Here is an 18,476-nt window from a genome sequence, read left to right as displayed (position 1 = left end):
ACTCAAACAATTTACCCTGTATAGAAGCAATATTTTCACTGGCAACAACACTTATCAATTAGACAAGTAGTCTAAAGATCCAAGGATAATATTTTTGTGAGGAAATTGACATACTAAGATTTCCAGTTCCACAACAGTTTCACTAATTCAGCAGAATCTGTAGGATTGTTTAATTATTATTATTATTATTATTATTAACGTATTTCAGTTTTTGGCTGGTGACAGCTAAGAACTGTGATTTAGGGCAAGACTGAAATCATTTGTTTTCTAAATCTTCCTTCACTTCTCTAGCATAAACAGCTTTGCAAAGAGATTATTCCCAGTGTACACCCATAATCTAAAATTATATCTACACATAAAATGTTTGCAGATTACAAGATACAGCTGACAGTCATGAAAACCAGACTGAAGCTGTATTTCTTCTCACTAAAATTATAACCCCCCCACACACCTGCACCCACAAATAGGGTGAGACTTTCTACTATTCCTATCCCCATTCAATGTAACATCCAATATTACTGTACATAATATCTTTGATAGTTTCCACACACAAATTCCCCTCCCCCAAACATACACACTCCACAATTAGTATCTACAATCTCTCTATATAAGCTTTCAAAAATCACCATGTAGAAATTATTTTTATATACAATCAAAATATAATTAGTGCTTTCCCATTTAAATAAAAAGAGCTGTAATAATTTTAACTCACCAGGCATCCTTGAATAAAATATACAACACTGTAAATGGCTCTCTCCTAAAAGCAAGCTTATTTAGGGCTCAGTGCCTCCTGTTCTGGAATGAGCACAGAAAAGCGAGGAGGGCCATCAGAACTGGCTGTGGCAGCATAGCTGGAGGCAGGATGCTAGGCGCGTGCGTTTGCCAGGCAAAGACAGATGGAGAGCTGACACTCTGTATTGCACTTGGAGCAGAAATGTGAATGATGACAGGAGCACATGTGGCCTTGAACCCAGCCCTGTCTCTTCAGGCAGAACAATGACAGGGATGTGTGTGCAAATTATCACAACCCCAGCTCCCCTCGGCTGACTCCTCTTACTCTACCTTTCACAGCAAGTTCCAGAGGACCAAAGAATAGAAAGTAAAATACAGAGTGATAAGATGAACACTGAATTATTCATTTTTTTCTTTAAAAGTTAACCCTTTCTTTAACTGCAAGCAATTAAAGCAGAGCATCTATTAGAACCAGTTCTCCTCAAAAAGTGGAAAACATGTTCTTCTCATTTATTATTTTAACAGCCATAATTTTGAACTCTGTAAGACCATGGTTGTTTATTTAGTAGGAAATTCAAAATATGTAACAAGATATATTTAAAGATTTTTTCTTTTCTTTTTTCCCCTTCTTCTTATTGTGCCATTTTATCACAGTGAACAGAGTATCAAAATCATTCCCTTTGTCAGCTTCTCAGTAGTATGTGTAAAATAGAACACACTTAGAAGCAGACCACTTTTATTTTACTACAGTGCTTTTAGCCCCCTGGGATTCCTGCATTGATATGCTCCAAACATTTGCAGCTTACTCTCCTTTACCTTGCATGGTGATCCATGGGGGATGAAAACAAAATCTTCCCTGTAAAGCTTTTTCAAAAGCTAAACAATCATGTCCTCCTGATTTCTGATTTTTGCACACCCCTTAAATGTTTATCCTTCACATGAATAACATATGCCTGGCTAGGTTCAATGCACTCTTCCCTATTAAGCTTTAATGGACACCATGATACATAAAACTACAAGTCTTTGTTATAGTGCTTTATCTAAAGCTGGCTATTTTCCTCTCAGCAGTCCCTCTTTAGTCCTTTGTAAAACATCCTTGCCTCATAGGAGAAACATACGCCTGACACATGCCTTCTATAGCACATTTAGGCTTATATAAGATTCCAAGCACAAGTGAAATCTGTTTTTTCAAAATCTCTCCTCCAATTTAATACTTGCAAAATCTTCACTGTTTTACTAACAAAAACATTTACAGCAAATCATTAAACACATACTTTCCTTTGCCTTTCAATGTGTGTTCAAATTCCATACAGATACCAAAAAAAAAAAAAAAGATTCCATTCAGAATCTTCAGAAACTGTATTCTTTTAATACGAAAGATTCATAAAGACAAGAGTCTTTATATGTTTAATTTATGCAGACCCTTGATTTCCCTTTGCATCTTCTGCCTCTACTACACAGAAACAACCGCACTTCCAGGCCTTCCTTTTCCTTCCTTTAGCGGCCACAAAGTGCTGATAAAATCTATTTTGGAACATAGAAAAATCCTAACAGCCTTTCCATCTCTAGATCCCTCTGCCCATGAATATTTACTACTAAAAAATAAAAAGTGTCATCTTTGAGAAATACGTCAGAAAAACAGAACTTTTAATGGCACCTACAGCAGCACCCATAAGTCTTCCTTCAGCTAGTGAAGCCCCAAATTCAAACCCAAATTCAAAATGTTTAATAAAAAAATTCACAGTGCTTACTCTGTTCTGTCACTAATACCATAATGCACCCTATGTATGAGACCAATCTTTTTGTTCATCTTACTCAGACGACAGTTGTAATGAGGATCTGTATAATAGATTTCAATGTATTTGAGAGCCAAGCAAAAACACTTTTATGAGAGAAGGCTTTATGGGGGAAGGGAAGAAGGGGCAGTGGGGGAGTAATCAATTAATTCTGTGCCAGAGATGACTTTAAAGAACTTGGCATTATTTTTGTTTCATTTGGTGCTGTTTAAAAAACAGTCAGTCAGTATCTGTTGGTTTTAAAAATTCTGTATTCTACATGAAGGAGAAAACATTTTCACAGTTGGAAATACAACCTTTCATCAACATAGATGCAGACAGAATCAGCTTTAAAATAGAAAGTAATGTGTCAAAGGTGCAATGCGTTTTAATAAAACTGAATGATATTCCATTTTAAAAGTCAGTCTTAATATCAGTACACTGTAAATCTCCAAACCATGGCTCACAAAATTGAACTTCCATATGCAGTGTGATTATGCATCTTTTCTATGTGTAAAAAGGCTTTTTAAGCTGTTATCTGACTACAGTAATTGCCATTTAAATTGATCCACGTCAACAAAACCTGGATCCCTGGAGATTCTCACCTAGAAGTCTGTTTGTGGAAGGGGCTAACAGAATGCCTGTGCATCTGAGACTACTTCAGCATTTTCTCAAGCAGCCAGCTGCATGAATAGTTTTTCCCTCTCATTATTTAATACACTGAGGCAGGCTGCAACCCATTTGGCAGTCCTCCCTGAATAAATATTCCTGGATATGTTTTTTTTTCTTTTTTTAAATACAGCCATTTAAAGATTGCTGTAAAAAAAATTTTTGCACACTTCTAAAAATGTAACAGGGCCAAAATGTGTAAGAAAGATGGACAGTAAATGCCAACATAATTCCGTAAAATGTTTTTCATTCTCTGCTTGTTTCATGCAGAAGAGAAAAAGTGTGTAGGGCAATTTTTGCATATGAACAATTCTGCTCATCTTAGAATCTGGAAAATGCACAATACCAAAATGAAAGTATACAAAGAAATCGTGAGAATTAGAATTTAGAAGGACATCAATTTCAGTCAGTTTCTTTACCTTATGCTACAGCTTCTTAGCTGATACAGTGAAAACTAACACTTTACTCTGCAATCATCCAAATAGTTCACAAAATAATTTTGAATGATCTGATACCCATCTGCAAAATTAACAACTGTAAGAGCTGTGAAGGTAGTCTCCAAACCCAGATATTTACAAAAATAGATTTACACTGAACTGCAGAAAGTTCTTACTGTATTGTATTACTCAAATAAAAAACATACTCCTTTCTAAGACATTACAGTTTTAAAGTAGAGACTATCTTTTGCTTAAACCTGATTTACCAACAGGGACTAGAAGTCCACTGAAATACATCTGTAGTTAATGAAAACTCTTTATTAACAGTGAGGGAAGAATCTGACTCAAAGCTTTTCTGCAGGACTTCTCAACTTCCCTCTCTACTTATAGCAGACTGTTGTGATACATTGTGACTTCACACAGTGGGTATTAAGTGAGTTAATTCAAAGGAGCTGAAACCTCATTGATCCTAATTGAAAGCAATACACCCAACCAAATAGTTTTCTACCCCATCTGCTCTGGCTTGCCACCAGCTATTCAATACAAGAGAATTAATAGTTTCAGATATTCTAACTGACCCAATAAAGGCACTCATTTAAGCAGGACTGCATTAACAAAGTGAAAAACCAAGGGCAAAATGGGTTCAAATGGAGCATTTTACTCCTAGTTGGCTTTAACAAAGCTGAATAATGCTTATTCTGACTTTTTATGTGCAAGACTTGATAAACTGAATAAGAAGGCACTCAATGATCAGTCAACGAGCATTGATGAATGGTCATTAGGACCCCCCCAATCTCAGGGAAGGCCATTCCACAAAGTGGCACACCAGCTTGAAAGGGCGGACTCACTAATGTCCAGATTTCTCCACTTGCTTGTTCCACTTTCACTTTCAGACCACTGGCCACCAAATGAGGCTGACATATTGGAAAATAATCTTTTATGGATGAGTGATAAATAAAAATGGAGGCATTAGCCTGAGCTTTAAAATTCAAATCTGCTAGTTTTGTCAGACCCCCCTTGAAGGTTTTGATTTTCCACCCAGCTGGAAGCTATTAGTGTTTTCTTAAGGCAACCCACTGACAGGACAAACCCACCTAATGTGTGAGCTGTGAGGCTGGGGGAGACTCTTTCTATATGCTTTCCCAACTTTACTGTACATAAGTTTGACAGCCAACTGAATAAACACATCTTGATATAAAGAAACACGTTAATTTCTTGCTGCAACTGAATGTTCTCTAATACTTCATACAACCACAAACCCTGTACTATGTTGTATTAAACTCATGGTGAGTTTTTTGTGTAACAGAAATCTGTATCTTCCATCATTCTAAGTATTCCAAAAACACACTGAGGCCCAAAAGGATCAACCCCAGCTCCCAAAATTTAATCTTGATAAGAAAGTCACCTTCCTCTACACCTAAGCCCTTGAAAAAAAAGTTACTTCTTTTCTTGCAAGCATCATTAAAATATTGCAGTATGGCATGTGATTATCTGCAACAGCAGCTCTGAATACAAGTGTTACAAACCACTTACCAGATAACGCCAAGACATTTCCCTAAACATTTCCTGACTGGCAAAGCTTTGTGAGTTTCTTAAAATAGTTCAGTGGGATCTTTAAAATATATATAACTTGGTGAAATGACATCCAAAGGGGGATTTGATAACCACACAAACACTTCAAGGATGCACAAATCAAGCTGAGAGAGAAGATGTTTAGGTTGTCAAAAAGGGAGTAGGAATAATGTGATAAAACTAATTAAAGGAACATTTAAGTGTGTGTGTGTGCGCGCACGTGTGTGTCCGTGTATGCATGCACGAAGAATCTTAACAGTAAGGTGTTTTAGACCCAAGGAAATTGGAAGCTTCATAATTTCAGTGATCTAATGAGAAAGTAGACCTATTAATAGCATTTCAGATAATCTGATAGGGAAGAGCAACCTTTGCTGTGGGATAGACTTGACCAGTGGTTTTCAACCTTTTATCGTTTGCAGACCCCTAAAAAATTTCGTATCGAGGTGCAGATCCCTTTGGAAATCTTGAAAACCACTGGACTAGACAATCTATGTCTTTTCCATCTCTATTGTTTTATGGTTCTGCAATCAAAATAGGCACTGGTTATAGAGTAAGAACCAAATTCAGCAATGTTGTAAGTGAGCACAACTCCCATTGGCTTTCAAGCTGAATCTGATGTTAAGTTTTAAAACAGTGAAAGTATATACAAATCAAATCTAGAAGAGCAATACTACAGAAAAAGATAACAGACTTAAGTTTCATTGCCAAACATAGGCCCCGATTCTCCAAATACTTATGAATTTACGTGACTTTACTCACAGTTGTAGCCCATTAACTTTAACGAGAGTACTCAAGAGAACAGTCACGTGCATATGTACGTTTTTGCAGAATTGTGGCCATTACAAAACCTCACATGAACATTTTATGAAACAAAACATTTGCTGTGAAATATGTAACACATCATATTAAGACTAATTTTTTAATTGTCATCATGCATGTTAAGAAAAAAATACTGCACAGTTTATACATATATTTCTCTTTTGGCTCTTTACAAGATTGAATATTCTGTTATTTCTGAAAGGATGCAACAAAATACCAAGATTGTACTTCATATATAAAGAAAAAGAACATATTCCTTCTACCTAACCAATGCAGTGTGCAAGATAATATCTAGTGCTTCTGCATTGGAATCATATTTTGGGACCTCAATATAAGCTTTCAAGCTATTCGCTGCTTTCTGATTTGAAGCTCAAAATGGTTCGACTTTGGTGATGCAACTCCTCCTCCTGCAGTGTATTAACCCTCATTTTGACTTCTAATCAATGTCTTTTAAATGTATAAGGTTTTCATGATAAAGAAAATGTGAGAGAATATTTGTATATGAAAAGAATGTATCTAACCACTGGCTAGAAATTCAATTCTTACTTTTTTCTTTGTAACATAGCTCAGTATTTGTGACACTAACTAAACATATTTTATTCATTTGACAAGGACTGTAACATTATATTAAAAACTTTTGTTTCAAAGTCACCACCTCCCCATTTTGACTGATGGTGAGTTAGTTTTGTTAAAACGCAAGGGTGATAGCATATGCTCCAATGAACTTTCCCTCCTCTCAGCACCAGAGACAAAAACCTGCAGCTCTGCTCTGCACTGGCAGCCATCTGGACAGCTTTCTCTCAATGCCTGCCCCACATCACACTGCAGGCAAAATTTCAGGGCTCTAGAGCTCTGTGGAGCTATTCATGACATACCAATTTCACATTTTCTGCTTGTTTGATTGCAACAGTAAATGCTAATGAGGACTATGAATGACATTTTTAAAGACAATAAAAAGGTCTCCAAATCCCTTGCATATGGAGACACTGTTTTCTAAACTTCACCTTCTGTTAGGGAGCTATTACACTCTAAAGGAAAAAAATAACCTAAAGAGAACAATGAGATGATCAAAGCATAACGGAGTCCCTAAGAATTCCAAAGAAAACAATGTTTGTAAGCTAGGTTAATGAAAGACAGATTTTATGCCAATGTACAGCAATAACACTTCAGTGCAGTAACCATCCCTTTCGATAACTCTGCTACTTCTTATCCCAAGGGCTCATTAATTATTGTCTCTTTGCAGGAAAAAAAAACAACTTTCAGATATCCTGCAAAACCTCAAAAGCCAGACATTTGGATTTTTTTAATTGCTAATCTGTAGATGACTCTGAGAGTAAACTGTTATCATTAATTGGGTCGAAATGCTATGCTTTCATAGAGATTAATGTAATGACTAAGCATGGTCAAGATAAATATCTCATTCTAATGTTTTCTTTCCCAGATCTGCCTTTTACAGTGTTGTTATTAATACGCATTAAAAAGTTTTCTTACTCTGTGTAATATGTTTTACATTTAATTGAAGACTGTCTCCTTATCATTAACAAGGATCAAAACACTTTCAAGAAAATCCACCAGGTGGAGCAAATACACAGCAATACGAAACTCTCAAAATTATTTATGATCATATTGCCACTTCCAAGAAAAAACAATGTTTTATGAAAATCTCCACCACCACCTTTCTCACCCCTCCTTTGTAGATATATTGATCAATTTGCACTAATTTGCTACATTAACAAACACGTGCAAGCTCTTGTCTGACGGCCTTAGTACAAAACTATTGCGTTACAATGTAGTTGTAGCTGTGTTGGTCCCAGGATAATAGAGAGACAAGGTGGGTGAGGTAATATCTTTTATTGGGCCAACTTGGTGAGAGACAAGCTTTCGAATCACACAAAGCTCTTCTTCAGCTCCCTGTAAGCTCAAAAGCTTGTCTCTCTCACCAACAGAAGTTGGTCCAATAAGGTATTAGCTCACCCACCTTGTCTCTTCTATTGTGTTACAGATCAATTTCAGCAAGAATTTGCAAACCACCATATACCCCCCCAGGCACAACATAAGCACACACACACACACACTGCCTATTTTCACTGCAGAACCCAAGTGTTATATGACTGTATACAAAAGATACATTAGAATAGTGTTAAGATTGTAACAAATTGATCAATCTAAAGAAATTCAAAGTTATTCCATGGCCTCAAAACTATTCCATTGTGCATAGATTGTGGCAGGTCTTAGACCAGTCATAGTAGATGTCATGTTACATAATAGATTTATGGTAGTGCCTAGAAAAGGTTTCGTAGAGTGTGTCAGTGTTCACCGAGCATTGCCTTTTCTCTGTGTGTCATATCAACTGGATCATCTAGAGAAGGGGCTCACAAACTTTTTCATATGGCGGACCAAGTCTTAGCAGATGAGTTGTCATGATCGACCTTTCCCATTTATAATCAGTGTTCCGCTGGTAACTACCATAATTTTTTACATGCAAAAGGAATATAAGCAAAGTGATGTATTTTTAGCTTCTTCTAAATGCAGTTTAGCAGCTGGAAGCAAGGAGGGTAACCAGTAACTGTGACCAACCAGACCACCAATGATGCATGGACCACAATTTGGAGAGCTCTGATCTGGGCAATGCTTATTGTCAGTGACTCATAGGAAAGCATGTTTTTAGTGGGACAAGTTTCCTTTTATTTTTCTTGTATCTTCACTTCTATTTTCTATCTTCCCTTTCTCTGGTCCAAAGACTATTTAAGTATGTGAAGCAGTGGGGGAGAGGGGGAGAGAGAGAGAGAGAGAATGGAAATAATTCTGTAATCCAGTGAGTAGGGCTCCCTGGGAGGTGGGGGACCCAAGTCCAATCTCCTTGGACCAATCAATCTTTCATTATTTATCCACAGTGGAACAGCTTCAACATGTCAGAATATCCCACAGCTCAGTGGTTAGAGAACACTCCTCAGAGGTAGGAGACCCTGTTCAAATCCTTTCTCCACCTCTGGCAGAGGAATCAAACCTGGGTCTCCCACATCCCAGGCAAGTGTTCTAACTCCTGGACTAAAAGTTATAAGGTGAGTGGCTCCACCTCTGGCTGGATTTTGAATGGGACCCATTCTGGTAGATGCCCTCTGAGCACACCTGCTGGATTGGGCCATGCACGCAAGTGAGGTGGCAAATTAGGTCCCATGGTTTGTGAGTCACTCCAGGACTTAGATGGCAGATAGGAGTCTAGACGCTTAGAAGGGGCAGCAGGCACATGCCCAGACGCAGATACATAGGCACCTAGGGAACTTTTACTCTGAAAAATTTAGGCTCCAGTGAGTTTAGGGACCTACAGGGTTAAGGCAGAGTTTGTGATCCCAGTGGAGCCAAAACTGGAATGTAGGTGCCTAAAACAGGGACTTAGGTGCCCAAGTCTGGGGTTTAGGTGCCTAAATACTTTTGTGGATCCCATCCTTTTCCTCTCTTTGACAAGCACTTCTAGGATTGGAAGGCGGCAGCAGTTTCAGGTTCTAATGTTATATGTGCTATCAGCAAAGGTAAATTTGTATTAAACACTAGAAGTACTACAACATCTAACATGGAGTTAACATGCCAACTTAACTTCTACAGACATGCACAATGGAGACAGTTAGCACAGATTTTGGCCCCTTATGTATAGTACTATTAGTGATATCTGATGGGACAGTGCAACACGCTCTCTCATGGGGATGAAAATGGGTTGATGTAGGACTTTGGTTTCTGCGTATTTTGCAGCCTAAGATGACTCCTAGCTTAGTCTTTTGTGTCAACTTCCTTAATTTTTGTTTCTTTGATATAGGGGTAGAAAAGACAGTGGCTTAAATATTACATCTAGATCAAATCAGATGACTGTGATGTGCTCTACATGGGGCTATATTGTGGCCATTGAGAAACAGAAGCAAGATCTAAACCTAGAGGTGATTAAGTGGAGTCTCATACAGAGAGTAATTTACACAAATTAATACCCTGAGGTCATCTGAACTGACTGTCAGTAAGTGTCCGAGTACAATTCAAGATGCTTGTTTTAACATATAAAGCCCTAAATCGTTTGGGACTTGCTATCTACCTTTCTCTATCTAATACTGCAACAGCTACGATCAGCAGAGGCACTCAAGCAGGAGTCCCTGGATTTAAAATATAGAAAGTTGTTTTAAGGACATTCTCTCTGAGATGGTCTTGAATATGGCAGTGACAAAGGCCTACTTTTTCCTCCCCAGTCTTTCAGGTGTAGTGGAGAAGGGGTTATAATTATTTTCATTATGTCTTTGATGCAGGAATTTTATTGTATTATTTTATATGCTGGTGTGCATTTATTTGTTGTAACGGGATGAGCAGATCATTGTGCTATTGTACCGTGAACTTTAAACTAGAAAGGTGTTTGTTTAGGTTTTATAAATAGATAGAAATAAAATTTGCATATCCATATAAACGCACATACTTTCACATACACCACAGGAACATCATAGTTACCATAGAGTACAACAGCTCAATTTTTAATCATGTAGATGCATACAACCCAATTCTTATTTACACTTAAGCTCCTTTACAACACCCTGACAGTGTAAAGAGGCCTTCAGCTGGCTGTAAGGGTACATCTATACTACCCGCCGGATCGGCGGGTAGTGTTTGATGTAATGGGGATTGATTTATCGCGTCTCGTCTGGACGCGATAAATCGATCTGCTAATCGATGCCCGTACTCGACCTCAGCAGGAAGAGTAAGTGGAGTCAACGGGGGTGCCACGGCAGTCGACTTGCCACCGTGAGGATGGCCAAGTAAGTTGAACTAAGATACTTCGACTTCAGCTTTGTGAAGTTGCATATCTTAGTTCGAACCCCCCTGCTAGTGTAGCTCAGGCCTAAGTGTAACTCACATCAACTTTAAAGCCCATTACACTGCCATAGCAATGTAAGTGGACCTTAGTGTAAATAAGAATTATGGACTTGATTCTCAAAGTGAGGGATTATGTACATATTTAAGAGCTTTTTAGAACATGATTATCGATCTGATATACTGTAACAGCTCTTTTGTTACAGTCTCTCCTGCAAATCCTTCTTAGATGGAGGATTAGTGACACAATAGATCATAATGACTCTTTTGGTCCTATTACACTATCGTTTACTTGCAGCTGTGGATGCGCACTGAAGGCTACGTTCTCCTCTCAATGAATCACGGAAATCCTCTTCATGCTAATGGGAGTTTATGCATGTGCATCAAGAGCACAGTATGCCTTTACATTTGCATGAAGAAGTCCTAATGAAAAATACTTGGAAAAAACAAATTACTGCACAGGCAATTTCCACCCCACTCACCAAAATATCCAAATGTCACTAGCCCACGAAAGAGTCGACTCCTGCAGTCCCTATGCAGGAAAGCTCCCACTGATGGAAGGTGTGCAAAGAGTAGACCAATAAAAATGTAATAAAATGAAGTAATGGTGAAGTTACGGGAATGGAGAAAAGACAACTGAAACCACAAAGATTTCTTTGGACTTGGTTCTGCTCACACTCATATAAATCCATGGAAATCACTCGAGTTAAACCAGAGTAAATCAGAGTAGATTCATGCCCTCTGTATTTCTTTCTACTTCTGTCTTAAACAGTAGTTTATATATCTATTTATATTTACATTTTAAGCCCACTCGACTACAAGTGGGTATGCTATATGTATTGCTCTGCCTTACTCATGCAAATAGTCCTATTAAAGGGCTAGACCCTGACAGCCTTATTCATATTGAATAGGGCCTTAGGCCCTGATCTGGCAAACGCTTAAGTTTAAGCATGTACCCAGATATTTGCAGGATCAGGACTTACTCCAAGGGTAGCTATACAGAAATCAATGGAACAACTCAGAGTAAAGCTACTACTAAATAAGGATAAGGATAGTAGGAACTAGTCCAAAGTTATTGTACTGTATTGTAAATGGAACACTAAGTTAGAACTCCTAGAAAAATCATGAATTTTAAGAATGTAAGTGCTGACAGCCTCTCGCCATTGCTCTGACATGCACCATTAAATATCCTTCTTTATTTTATTTCTCACATGGAATAAAATGAATGCAGCAAAGTACTTTGGAGATGAAAAGTTCAATGTGCTAAATATTCTTATTGAATTAGTAAGATGGCTAGTACAAAGATTTTTAACATTCTCAATGTTTTGTTTGTTTATTTTATGGCACAAACCCCATTCAAATTATTGTGCTGCTCTTCCAAGGATTTCAGTTCAAAAACATATTTTTTTAAAAGAACTTAAAAAAAGAAAAAAAAATCTTGACAAGAAGGAAAATACTGAAAACCCAGAAATGAACGAGTTAACATTTTGTTGTTATTGTTGTAGTCAGCATTACACCAATGCCAGAATTTTAAGGGAAAGACTGAAAAGAGCCAATTTTTTTTTAATCTTTTTTTAAAAAAATCAGGCCTATCTGTCAGAGTGTTGTCCAGGCTGGGAGAACAGCACCGGCAGGAACCTCAAATTCCTGACCAAACCCTCTTCCACACAATGCCTCCTGAATGAAAGGAACCCAGGCCTGGCAGAGATAGCCTGCTGTCAGGAACCAGCCCTGACGTTTGTGGACAGACAGGGCTGGCCTTGCAGGATGTCAGAGCAACAAACTGCTGTTCGAGATACTGGATTTTCACACACTCTCAGCCTGGATGTTTTGCTCTTCAGGTAATTAAACAAGGAAGCAGGGCTGATGTGTACGAGTCTGACCCCGGTGCTGTGGCTCCAAGGTTCTGCATATCAACTTCCGCAAGAACTGCCTGGAGCATCAACAGAATCTTCTACTCTCTCTCTTTCTTGCCCCCACCCTGCAATGCTAAGCTCTAAAACAAGTCCTCTCTGGTAATGTGTGCTGCTGTCTTATTTTTTTCTAATTAAGGAAGACTAAATTACTTGTAAAGTCCCACCAGCCTTGCTACCTCCTTTAAAAAAAGGGGGAAAGAAATGGTTACATTCTGATTGATATCCCCATTCCTTTTATACATAATTGTAACAACAGCAGTAGGTGGATGATATGCTAAATTATGTGCCCAAAGGGGGAGGGAAGGAACCCTATAGGTATATGCTTTTATTGGGCTCATCATCCTAAATAAAATTACTTTTGAAAAGTGAGTGTTTTATGATTTGCCCAACCATTGTTTAATATTTTAAAAATGAAGTTATTGTAATTTAATCATCATTACTGGGGATGTTTTAGTTTGAGAACATGTGATATATCATATAGAGCTGTAAACTAGAAAAATGGCTTCATATTTTCACTCTTTCCTCCCCAAAGAATTTAAAATCTGGACTTATTAGCTAATAATTTCTAAATTGCTTGCTGTAGTAAACACAGAGATTGCTTTGTGACTGAACTCATTTCTATGATTTTAAAATAATGTTTACACAAAATGATTTTAAAAGATGCATAACATATTCCTGCTTCTTTTGAAAATCCATAGACTAGAATATTGGCTGAAAGACAGAGACCAAAAGAGAGGAATACAAAAACATGCCTGCTTGTCTGTGTTGAACACAAAGAACATTAAATGAAAACAACTGGCATGCTGCCAAATTCCTATAGAGGCAAAGAGATTCAAATAAATTGATTTCACGCATCACACTGACCTGGGATCAGTGAGCAGTGGTACAATACACTCAAAGCTCCATGTGGGGCAAGCCCATTAATGTTATCAGAGCCCTAGTATATTACCAGGAGAGAAAGAAAAACAAAACAAAACCCCTCTGCAAACTCAGAAAATCTTTTGGAAAAAATAACTTGAAATCACTGTTTCAATTATTAATAAAGATATAAATTTGTGAAAGCAAACAGTCTGCACCTTTGAGATTACTGAAAATATATTTCTTTCAAATCAGAATTTCTATGAAAAGCCATATTTATATTACACACACTCTCATATACAGTAAATGCACTCAGACATATATGCTGAACTTATGCTATATATTTTTTACATACCCACATTCACTACACTTTCTACTTTTGACCATTGTTGCCCTCAAAATTAAATTCTTCTCTTTGAGTTTCCTCTTTTCCCCTCCTCCCTCCAATGTTTTATATAGATTATAGGCTATTTTCTTTGTACTTCAAAAGCTGGATTCCTGCCCAGTACTTTCCTATTGGCTCAGAATCTAAACTGAACAGAATGGTCACCACTTACAACTGTTCTATCAACTTTACCTATAGAAAAAAATGTATTTTTGGAAGTCATGAGCAGTGATTTTCTGTAAACACACACACACAAAAATGACCCATTAGCAATCTGACTTTCTTATGATGAGTGAAATAACCAATGTGTGCTCTTGTCATCCATCTTTGTTTTTCATTAAGATCTCCTACACTGCAATCAAGAATAATGCCAACAAGCCACAGGTGTGCACCACATGAACAGATGAAAATCTGATTGTAAGGGGTGTGATGATGGTTCTCTATCTATAATACATTCATCCCAAGGTACTCTTATACATCTGTTATATGCTAAAGGCTTTTTATTTAAATTGTAGCCTTAGAGAGATTTATGCAGGCAAGCAACTACTACTTTAAAGGGCAAAACAAATAAATACATAAATAAAAGATAGTGAAGTAGCAAAACCAAGGGTGAGGATGCATGCTTATCACAAATGAAAGGAGTTTAGTGTAATAAGAAGAATATAAAAGGAATGGAAGCCATTTAGGAGGTTAACTTGACTCCACCGTCTTTTTAGTTTGTCTTTATTAGATATTGGTACCAATCAATAACTGAAATATTTTGCTTTATAATGTTGACATTATTACCAAGGTTATTGCAGACAGACCAGCAGGGATTGGTCCCTGACCCATCTGTATTTTTCATGAGCAACCAGACGAAGTCTATACCCTTCAACATCCATCTGAAAAGGCAATGTCTTCCAACCTTAATGGGGATTAAATACATTTGTGAAACTGGGATGAAGGTGGCTAGATACATTGCATTTATGGGACAAAGTTATCTATATCAAGATGATATACGGTCATTATTCGATTTCAGACGACATATTATTCCATTCTCAGCCAACTTCTTAACTTGTTCAGCAACCCAAAACTTACTGGAAGTTTAAGGCCACTGGCCAAAATTTTCAAATTAAGGTGCTTACAGTTCGGCACATACATGTGTATTTAGGCACCTTGCTAAGTGGCCTGACTTTCAGCAGTTGATGAGCATCCCAGCTCTTACAGAGATCTAACAATGCTAACAACCACCAATCAATGTGTCTCTTATCTAAGTAGCTATAGAGCAGCTTATCCATGAAAGACTTTAGTATTCACATATTAAGACCTTGTCTATATTAGAAAGTTGGATAGTTAAAGCGGTACAACACCCCTAGAGTAGATGCAGTTATATCCAGTTGTATATAGAGGTACTGTTTACCAGATTAGCTATTACTGTATGGAAAGGGGAACAAGCTACACTGGTACAAAATGACTTTATATTGACATCAATGCATACACACTAGGAGTTGTACCGGCGGCTTGACTTGCCCCATGGCTAGACTTGACCCATCCTCCTCATCCAATCAGACCACTTCATTGGCATAAAGCAAGATCATTCAGGCTTTATGAGGATGAAGTAAATTTCAGCCACACCACCATGCAGCAACAACTGGAATGAACAACATTAGAAGACATGCATTCTGCCTTGCAGTACATTTCCATTTCTCCTACATGTGCTGTATTAGCAATAAACCACAATAAACTATCCATTAGACTGCTACTGTGGTATACTTCAGGCATGAAACGCCTTAATTTTACATATAATTTGTTTTTAAAAATCCTCTATAAAAACAATATTGGAGGAAGATATATGCAAAGTACTGTTCCACTATGAAAAACAGTCCATAACAGAAAGATAAGAGAGCAAATAGCGGGGAAAACCTTTTCACTACTAATTTAGCAATAAAAACATATAATGGGAGGAGAAACCCTGGTAGAGGGGAATTAATTCTTCCTCCAAAGCCAGCTATGGGAATCAGAAGCACAGAGAAGCAGCTTGCTTGCTTAGGACTGACCTAGGAATTAGAATTTTATTTAGAATCCCAATTCTGTTTTTTAAATTATTTTAAAGGGGGCATTTACCCCAGTGCACAAAGCCCACACCAACTCCCCACACTCTCTAGGGGTCTAAAGTGGTGATGAAGGCCTTCTGTTGGCCCTCTGAACAGGGATGAATTTCACAAAGGATTACAGCTGTGGTAATGGGGTAGTAGAGAGCTGAGATGCAAAGTGACATAATAGGATTTAGCTGCATTTAAAACTAAAGTGTCTAAGACTTGAAACCAATGAGAGTTGACCCTATGGACTACAGGATTTGGGCCTTTGCTTGTTGTATACTATACTCTTACACCATCTGCTTGAACAAAGAAAGGCTCCCATTCTGAAAAGCTTACCTGTTTACCCAGAATTATTTAAAATCCATTTAATAAATATTTAGTTATTCTGCTCTCTAGACAGCTGTTTCAGAAACACCATTTCTTACTTACTGGAATTGTGGTATAGCTTTCACACTTAAACTCCAAGTTTTGTTTTACACATATCAGATTTTTTAAGTATACCAAGGAGTACTCCATGACAGAAACAGAAAAATATCCAGACTTAATACCTTGTTATTCAAATCTATCATGGATTCCCTCTGTGATGTATTTGCCTAATATCCTGTCTACACCATAAATACATCCATGTCCGCAAACCTGGTTACAGTTGCCACATGCCCTGTTTTCAAACATTGTTCCAATTTGTAATGCTGATGGGACCTTAACCATGCTTCATAACCTGGCTAAAGCCATGTTTGTAACCAGATTAGGGGATACCCATATTGTTTAATTGTTTTCCAGATATGGCTGAATTTCTAGAATGGACAGGGCATTAGAAAAGTGCAATGCTGACTTATTTTTCCATTTGTCCTGAATTCTTCTCCAATAATATTAAAACAAAGTCACGAATATGAAACATGAAATTTGATGAAGGCTTTTTGGAGGCTGATATGGGGCTGCGAGGGGAAATTTCTTTTTTTAATTACAGTTTACAAGGCAAGGTAATTAAAAATAGGTATGTAAATTATAAAAATCAAATATTTATCTTTTCCTTACCTTGACAAAATTCAAAGTTCCCTTTTTTCCGGCAGTCACCTATCACTAAACTCAGTGCTCTCCAAGTGTTTCTTTTGACAGATATCATTCTCCACCAATCGCTCTGCTAATTTCCTCTCTCCTTTTCTGACTGGGACAGATATTATGTTCACCAGCCCAGAGATCAATCTTTTCTATTGACAATAACAAATGAAAAAAAAAGAAGCACATATCACAGCCAGTTTGAAGCACCACACCCCTTTATTTGCATAAAAGCAGGACTTTTTTTTTTAAAGGAACAGAGATAAATGCTGTCATTCTAAGGCAATCATTACCCACATTTTCTCAGATAAATAAATTTTATTAATTATTTGTAGAAAAGCTGTTTTATAAATTAATACTTTACAACAGTCCATGCTATAGACAGTAATCAAACAAAGGATGATAGCAGTCTACATGTCAGCATCTCATCCCTAACTCATTTCTCAAAAAGGTGTTTCTAATATATTTCACATAAAATAATAATATATACTTTACCTGGTCCAACAGACACACTACAGAATTACCTCTTAAACTAATGTGCTATGTGTTATGATCTTTACAGTACACACAACACTGTTGTCTCTTCTTATGAGTAAACAAATTCCAAATAATAAGAGATCAAAAGTCATGCTCCTCCCACCTCTGAAAAACCACCCCAACCGCATCAAAACTGGGCTACTAAAATACTTCATCGTTAATATTCATCTATATTACAACAGGAAGATCTAGCATTGCTATAGTTAAGATTGTCAGCTTTTCCAAGACAGTGCTATGTTTTACAGGCCTTTCTAATTATGGTAGGACAGAAAGATTTTCAGAGTTAGGCACACACAATTACATGCATGCTTCAATATGCATCTACGGATCAGGTATCTGAGGACATAAATTAGGCATGCAAACAGGTCTGGGCACAACTACTTGCAGGTAATTGAAAATCTGGCCCAGCATTTCCTCTGGCCTGGATCTTATTGCACAAAACATGTACATGGGCCCATTTTCAAATTATCAATTCATATTTACATCAGAAACCATAACCACTTATATATATATTAATTCCTTACATGAAAAAGTTTACTATTTACAGTACTTTCTTGAGTTTACACTCAATTTTGGTCTCAGTCCTCCAGCCAAACTTCTATTGATTTCAATGAAAATTACAATGAATGTCAGGACGGCAGTACTGGACCCAAATTTTGTCAATGGTTAAGCTTTAGATGTAGCATTTTGACACTGGCATTTTGAAAATGACCACTAAAGTATGGCTAGGGTATTCCGCTTGCAAGCAGTAATTACTTCTATAAAAATATGTTTATTGCTATTTACCAAACTCTGCGCTT

At 37.3% G+C, this 18,476-nt stretch overlaps 1 protein-coding gene across 9 annotated transcripts in view; it reads right to left on the bottom strand.

The window, feature by feature from the left end:
- Positions 1-18,476, bottom strand: part of RUNX1T1 (RUNX1 partner transcriptional co-repressor 1) — a 141,242-nt gene that overhangs the window by 102,968 nt on the left and 19,798 nt on the right. For 4 of the 9 annotated variants that reach the window (XM_045006908.1, XM_045006909.1, XM_045006910.1 and 1 more), the window contains exon 2: positions 17,119-17,291. The exons of 4 other annotated variants lie outside the window; for them this stretch is intronic. In XM_045006908.1, coding sequence (XP_044862843.1) covers positions 17,119-17,206 — 88 coding nt within the window. In that variant the 5' untranslated portion in view covers positions 17,207-17,291. Of the gene's footprint in view, positions 1-14,791; positions 14,835-17,118; positions 17,292-18,476 lie in introns of those variants that run through there. One more of the 9 variants, XM_045006916.1, reaches the window with a different exon arrangement.

Source organism: Mauremys mutica, chromosome 2 (assembly GCF_020497125.1).
Source record: "Mauremys mutica isolate MM-2020 ecotype Southern chromosome 2, ASM2049712v1, whole genome shotgun sequence".
NCBI lineage: Eukaryota > Metazoa > Chordata > Testudines > Geoemydidae > Mauremys > Mauremys mutica.
The sequence above is the reverse complement of the archived record's forward strand: the minus strand, read 5'-3'. Positions and strand labels throughout refer to the sequence as shown.